The sequence below is a fragment of the Telopea speciosissima genome, chromosome 1 (assembly GCF_018873765.1).
Source record: "Telopea speciosissima isolate NSW1024214 ecotype Mountain lineage chromosome 1, Tspe_v1, whole genome shotgun sequence".
NCBI classification, from domain to species: Eukaryota; Viridiplantae; Streptophyta; class Magnoliopsida; order Proteales; family Proteaceae; genus Telopea; species Telopea speciosissima.
The window spans coordinates 5,316,326-5,324,158 of record NC_057916.1 but is presented as its reverse complement, the minus strand read 5'-3'; the positions used below and the strand labels follow the sequence as shown (position 1 = coordinate 5,324,158).

The 7,833-nt window shown below is 39.2% G+C and overlaps 1 protein-coding gene across 1 annotated transcript in view; it reads left to right on the top strand.

Moving 5' to 3' along the window:
* The first annotated feature begins 342 nt into the window (after positions 1-342).
* Positions 343-7,833, top strand: part of LOC122669472 (chaperone protein dnaJ A7A, chloroplastic-like) — a 33,073-nt gene continuing 25,582 nt past the window's right edge. The window contains exons 1-2 of the mRNA XM_043866245.1: positions 343-590; positions 4,212-4,333. Coding sequence (XP_043722180.1) covers positions 4,224-4,333 — 110 coding nt within the window. The 5' untranslated portion in view covers positions 343-590; positions 4,212-4,223. The remainder of the gene's footprint in view (positions 591-4,211; positions 4,334-7,833) is intronic.

Below are 7,833 nucleotides of genomic sequence, written 5' to 3'. Positions count from 1 at the left end.
AGCCAACACACGCATGCACATACGATATCTTTATCACCTCCAGCTTCTGACCGGCCCAGCTTCGCCTTCCTCTAACAAAGGGGGCTGAAATGACCTCTCATCCATGCCCAAACACCCTGCCCGGGTGGGATCCACCATCCCCCTATTAGAGGAACTGGGGAACTGGGCCGGTCAGCAAACTGGAGGTGATAATTTTCCATGCACATACTACCTTGTTTAGAGATATCCTGGCCGGACCAGCTGGATGCTATGACGTTAGGTCGGATCGGGATCGAACGGTCTAGATAAGACTTGACAACGGACATCAATGCATCAAACGTCTTCTCTCTCTCCCTCCTCGCTCTCTCAAGCACTAGACCCCTTTTATCAGGTTTACGTCTGGAAACTTTCCCGTCCTCTGTTGAGCCTCATCCTCGAGGACCTCGACAGTCGACAGGCTCGCACCAGACCAGAACAGCTAATTCTCACTGTCGAAAGCTCCCAACCACCCTCTCAATACTCTAGAGGCGTCAACACAAATCGACTTCACTGCAGAAGAAGACAGCTCACTAGCTCAGGGACAGAAGAAGAAGAAGAAGAACGACACGCAGGTTTAGTTATCAATACGTATTAAAATTTTCATCTTAGTTTTGAGTGCAAAAAACCACTCTGTTCTTCCCAAACTTTATGCTGCTCCATATTGTAGGGAAAATTTTCAAATTCTACATTGTTTTTTGTATTGCGAAAATGTAATCTTAATTGCATTTTATTTAGCTGAATCACTCGAGGACATTTTAGGCGCTCTCGTATGCCGCCATTGTATCCGTTTCTCTCAATCTATCTATTTGGTTTGATGAGACGTTGCCCTAAATCCCATAAAGAGTTTGTTCATTGAAGGACGGGGAATCCTAATTTTGCACATTTCAGATTCTCTAACTGATGGGAGGAGCCAAATAGGTGCTCCCAGAAAAGGGGGAAAGCCTGTAGTTTCCTGTCCATATAACTAAAGGATGGATTAACAAATGTGTACCCTTTTTTTGTCCCCCTCCTCCCCTTTCTTTCTTCTGTTGTGTGTGTGTGTGTTGGGGGTGGGGAGTTTTCTGTACTTTTAGCATTGTTTACAAGCCTTTCAGAAAGGTTACACAGCAACTTCATATAATTATTTCCCAGTCAGTGCATAATTGCACCATATTGATACCATACTTCTTAGCTCCCCCTGGCCCACTTAGATAAAGATCGCTAATTTCAGACAAAACCTGGTAGACTCTCATATAGGGAAAGAGAACGCTACCGGGCACGTGCGCTGCGTTGCCCCTGCGCTCAGACACAGGGGTGCGAAACCCCAAGAAATTCTGCCTTCCATGGGGGTACGGTGGTCATTTCATGCGCCTCTGTGTTTGGGTGCAGGGGCAGCGCACCGCACGGGACCAGGTAGCGTTCTTTCTCCCATATATATATATATGTTTTTACAGCAAAGAGAATTAGTTCTTAGCGATATTTTCCCTGGATGACTATTAGACTATTAGTGTAATATTACTGTATATATTTTTGACCCACTTAATGAGGTGAATCACATTATGGTGAATAATATTGGCCGTTGTAAGTATCTTAGGCTACTATCTCGAATATTGATAAAAGGAATATTATTGATTGGAGCTTGATAGAACTTGAGATTCAATGGAGCTCATGAGAATGAAGTAGTGCAAAGCATGAGTAGAACTTATGAGAAGGTACAGTAAAATGATATTTGAAGCAGTATTTCGAAAAAGAGGGTTATAAGTTCAACCTCCACAGTGTGTCAATGTTTATAGGTTTGCATCCCCATCAAAGAAGAAGAAAAGGTTATATCATGCGTAAAGCTATCTACATTGAGCTGTTGGAGAAAGAACTGGTACTTTGATGCAAACTGGATGGGTATGACCTGCAAGGCTGCAATACTGTTCTACTCGGTGCTAAGTGGTGTTGTTTTCTAGATAGCTGTAAACTAGATCCCTAAATTGCCATCATACCTTGGACACGCTACGTTGGTCCAATTGAATCATGAATTTTGGGTGTAATTTGTTCCTCTGTGGGATATTGTTTACAGGGAGTAGTTGCCCCACAACTTATCTGATGAGGGAATTCTCACATACGATGATGTTGATAATTATTCAGCCTGTAGATATTTGATATATAGAAGGAGTTTCTCTATGGTTTTTATTCTGAGAGAAGCATGCCAAACTTGGTGGATTGCTGAGGTGGCATTACCTACAATATGGTGCACACCATGTGCTCAGAGGGGGTGGACTTATTAATATAGGGTGCTAGAGATCTTGAATTCTGTAGTCCATGACCAGTTATTATATATATATATATGTATGTATGTATGTATGTATGTATATGTATAATCATTTATGTAATCAGATGTCATATGATTTTCTATTTGTTCTTGATGAAAAAAACCTTGAATGCAGAAGATGCATATTTTTTGTGTTTGGTCAGCATCTGGATTGTGGGAACTGCTACTTGTCTTGTGTGCAGTTTTACTCATCACAACCTCAACTTATGCTTCATGTTAGTTGCTTTATGATGTGGTTTTAATCTGAATCATAGTTACATGGAAATTGCTTTCCATGTTTAATGATTATCTGTCAGAGGTTCAGCAACTCATCCCTGTGCTGATCTGGATTCTGGTATTGCTCTTGAATACCTTTTCTTGGCTGATAATGAATGAATTTTATTTAGACTCTGTCTCTTTCTAGGTAAAATTGTGGAAAAGGAAAATTTTCAACTAACCTGTAAACAGACAGAATCTTAAAAGCTAAAAAGGATACAAAAGGATAGGATCAGAATATATATATGCAATGCCGAAAAGGTTAAGATGAATAAGCATAGGATCCTTATGAACCCTGGAGTTAATTAACTAATCATCTATGCAGTTTTGCTGATCGACATCCATAAGAATTAGGTGGTCAGACCTGATGCTGGATCACATGCTTCCCTGATGAAGATTCTTGTTGATTCTATTAAAATTCTTTGGATAAGATATTGCACTAGTCACCATCAGTGTCTTGCAAGGTTAAAAATTTCAAATTTCGGTGGGATTTGACTCCCACCAAAACCGAATATTTTGAAAATTTTGGCACCAAAATATGGTCCATTTCAGTGAAAAATGTGAAATGGTCATTTTGGTGGCCAATTCCTGGAATTTTGCCTGAACTACAGGTATTGCCTATTTAAGCATATTTACACATGTTTGAATCATTAGATTGGAGAATAAAAAACCCAAAGTAGTAGTTTGGCTTTGTGCCCTATGACATATTACAGTGATGTCATCCTTTGCCTGAATAATCTCTGAAAGTCCATCACAACAGCCCTATTGTGGGAAGTTTGGCCACATGATGCATCACATGCACTCCAATGTTGAAGTGGATGACCACCAAGCCTTTATTTAGCAGCAAAAGGAAAGATTTTGCCAAAAGGGATGAAAGCTTGAAATTTCGATGAAATGAGTCAAAATCTTGCTTTTATATATGGGCTTTTCTCGCTGAAATATTCGAAATTCCACCGAAATGAGTTGAAATGATCGAAATTTCGCCGAAATCTGGACTTCCCTGGTTTCGCATGGGATTTTCTTATGACTCATGTTGAAATTGTGATATTTTGCCAAAATATTTGCATTTTGGTCGAAATTGAACCATGGTGTCTTGGAAGGTACCACCAATGAGGTTACTGACTTTGTGACAGCTGAGATTAGGGCTCTTATATTGGTATTGAGCATTCCTTTGCTTTACTGCCCTTATGGTCTGACCAAGAAGTGTCTGTACTTTTTTATTTCTTATTTTTTTCTAAGAATACATAATGTTATTTTAATACCATTCAGAAAAGTTAGGTAAATTGCAGTTTCATGAATGAATTTGCTGATTTAGATATTGCCCTCCTTAGTGAACTCCCCAGCTGATCCTATGTAGAAAAGATTTGTGACTATTGACCTGCCTGAGGAAGCAAAGATTCTGCTATTATCATTTAGTGGCTTTCCTCCTCTAATGGCCATCCCGGGGACATTCTGTTTTGCATGAGAAAGCTATACTTTAGCCTCAACTGCTTTAGGTGGAGGCCTCGATCGGGAAAGTTTTGAGTGGACAAGCTAGCCAAGAAAGTTTTGATTTGGGGTTTGGGCACTTGGTCTTTGTTCATATTACTTTGTGTTATTTCATTGTTTACTGCATTCTTGATAATCCCCTTCATTGCAGAGAATATCTTGGATGGCGATTATTCCTTGCGGTAGTACATGGGTTGCGCAATGGGGAATTCAACCAAAAACTATGTTATGGCCCTCTGTCACAAACAAGTTGATGATATCATCCGGATATGGGTGAGCATTTCTATATTACTCTTTTGCTAGTAACAAATGGATGTGTTGATTCTAGTAGTTTGGTTGCAGGGGACTAGCATCCCTGTTGAGGATAAGAGCCAGGTACACGCACTTCTTGAAAGCTTAGAAGTGTGACATTTTGGGCTGTCAGTCCCAAGACTCCCACCCAAGAGATGCTTTGTACTATGTCCTAAGATAGTGATGCCTCCAATCTGAGAATTTTTGTCAGTCCATGCATCCAAATTGTGCTCTTTTGGTCCACTGTTATGTCCTTGCAATTCTCCATGCATCGTAAATTATTGATGGTGTGGTTGCAGTTTTACTCCTGTTTAATATTTTTAACAATCTTTCAAACTTATGTGTATTCAAAAGAATTTTTGGATGATTATTTTTCCCTTTGAAGGGGAAATTTCTGAAAGTTCTAACGTGGAAGAAAAATATGACTACATCTAAAAGAAAATTTTAACCCTTACAGAAGCTTTTGGAAGCTCTAGTAGAGTTACACTACTCTCTTGAATATTAGTGAAAACAAACATGACTTGTGCAGAAAAGGAGTATTTTAGTGGTAATTACTGATCCTTCTGATGTGGAAGTTTTTCCAATGAACAAATATCATGGCTTGTTTTTTTTCCCCCGTTTATCCAAGAAAAATGTTACTTGTGTTCACTTCTACCTGTATTTTTACCTTGCATTTTCATCACTGTCCTAAAGTTCCTACAAAATTCTTACTCAAATAGTTTTGGTTATTTGATTACTCAACTTCCATGGGTGGTTGTGTCGTCGGGCCAACTTCTAGTATCATGTCTGTCTAAGAGAATCAACAGTAGTTGCATGATCTTCTGTAACTACTTTGCATGGATTTTCTTTGGGTGTTTGGGTTGTAAGAAAATTTCTTGTAGAAAATAAGATGATGTATTTACTATTTAGGCTCCATGGACTTTTGTTTTAATTTTTGGGATTGGTTTTTATTGTCAAGGGCCTATATGGGCCAGGGTATGGGTTTTTTTCAAAAATTTTGTTCAAGTTTCTGGTCATTAGCTGCTGAGGGAGTCAAATTGTTATGTCTAGTGTTCAGAAATCTCTAAATTCTGAGCTTGCTTGAAGAAGGGCCGATGTAACTTTAGGAAACTTGAGTGAGAAATTTTAGTCTATATATACTCGGCTGTAATCAAACTTAAGAGTAATGGAATTTGGGTTTTATCGTTATGGTTTTTCGATCAGGGAAAAAGGTTCTCTACCTTCTGATTGATGGGCAACCATATTTGTTCATGGTAAACATTTCCGTGGCTGTCTTCTCTTTTCAGTTTCTGTTTAATTTCTCCAAATTGAGGTCCGTTGTTTATTGTTTCTGTTACTTAGAAATCTAATTTTATTCTACTTTAAGTGCTCTGTTTTAGTGATAGTTCCTGCGCTGAGAACTCCCAGAAAGCTAGTTGAATCATGACTATTCAGCTTGGGAATTTGGGAAGTATAGTCTTATTGATATATAGCAAAAAGTTGCCTGTTTAAGTCTATTGAGAGAATCAATTCAGATAACAGAATTTTTTTTTTTTTGGTCAGTGGGGGGGGGGTTATTATTGTTTTACGTCTAACAAGAGATTAAAATCGAAGTTCAGATCTGATTTACTTAATTTTGCTAGAGATTATTGTTAATACCATGGATGTCCTTCTGATCTACTACTGGTTGTTTTTTGAGGGTTAAGGGCCAGGATCATAACCTTGTAAATCTTGTTTGAATTGGATGCTTGTTGTGGTTGTTAAGCTGAATTGAAGGAAAATTGGTTTTATGTGGCTGCAACTTTGATAACATTTAAAGTTTGGTACATCAATAGTGTATCTGCTGGGAAATTTATAGAAACTTATTTTTAAAATGTAGTTTGTGGCCACCTATTTTCCTAACAGTGACTACAATTTTCTGTGAGAGAGTTTCTGAGTTGCTATATTCTGTTTATTAGTTCCGAAAATTATGTTTTGTAATTTCTCCTTGAAAGGTGATTGGTCAAGAAAATTATGATTTTTTGAACGTAGCCTGTTCTATAATTATTTACAGGATTAGGCATATTACATGGGCAAGTCGCTGCTTCATACTAGAAACTATTAGGCAATGAATCTGTCAATTCATTGACCAAATGACTGATCCAGGTCATAATTAGTTGTTCGCGTTTTAAATGGCGTTTTTTTTGCCTTCCCGTATTTTTCCGTTTTAAACAAAGGGGATAGGTGAGGTGGGCCCCTTCACTTTTTTGCAGCGAAGTTGAAGATGCTAACGTGGATTGGAACGTTTTCCTTGGTTGGTCAGGTCAGGTTTCTGCGGATGGGATAAGACCCAGATGTAGAGTCCCGACCGATCCAGGTTATAATTAGTTAATTCACGTTTTTTTGCCGTCCCATATTTTTCCGTTTTAAACATTGAATTACGTTTCACTCCCAATGATACGCCAAAAAATGCCATCTTATTTGTAAGCCGTTCCAAACACGTATAATATGCTCTCTGCATTCTTGACTAAGGTACGACCCTCTCTCTTAACCTTAACCAGTAACCATACGCGTACAAGTCCTCTTTATTCTTAGAAAACGACGGCAGTGGGAGGCTACTCGGAGAAGGGGAGAGAGGCAGTGGAAAAGGAGAGCTTCAGAGGGAATGAACGGGCCAGGAGTAGACGGATTGAGGGCAGGCAAGGGGGCTTTTAAGAAGTCGGCACTTAGGCAAGAGAGACGCTGAACACGGTTGGGATGTAGTTGATGAGCATCTTGCCAAAACTCACGATCAGACCGTCTGGTGTTCCTTCTCTGAACGGTCAGTCTCACGGTCTCACCCACTCTTCTGTCTTGTTTTTTCAGGAACAAAAAGGTAGATTTGAAAGGGGGGAAAGGGGAGATTCTTTTCGTGTACACCATCTTCTTGTCCTCCTCTCTCGTTCATCCCCTCAGGTACTATAGCCTTGAGAATATTCCAAGAATAAAGCTGTGGTTGGTTGGGTGTAAGGACAGAAAATAACAAGTGGGTGGGAGGCATTCTTGGAAAAAACTACTTTTAGGGGGTATGAGTGTAGAAAAGGAGATCAGGCCCCAGGAGGCCAGGACCCTTGGATTGGAATGAAGCACAGATCCGAGGGTGGTGGTGTTAGCTTCTAGAATATGCTTGGCTATAAATAATTCCTTAATTTATTTATGCAATTATGCATATTGCCCTTTTTTGGTCCCATATCTTTTAAATCTAAATGTTCAAAACCTGTATTTTCTGTTTTCGAATTTGTATTCTTGAAATGTTTGACTGGATTTTTGACTGTCCCAGTCAAATTCTGAGCCATTTTAACATGCCATACCGAACAATTTTTTTTTTTGCCTTTCCCGTTTAACTAACTATGGTCTAGGTACACTTGGTAGTAAGAAGATTGAAGCAAGGCTACTTGAATGGCCTGGAACTATTGCTATGTCTGAAAATTCACTGGGAAGAGATTGATCACGATAGGTCTGCAGGTGATGGGCCAATAATCTCC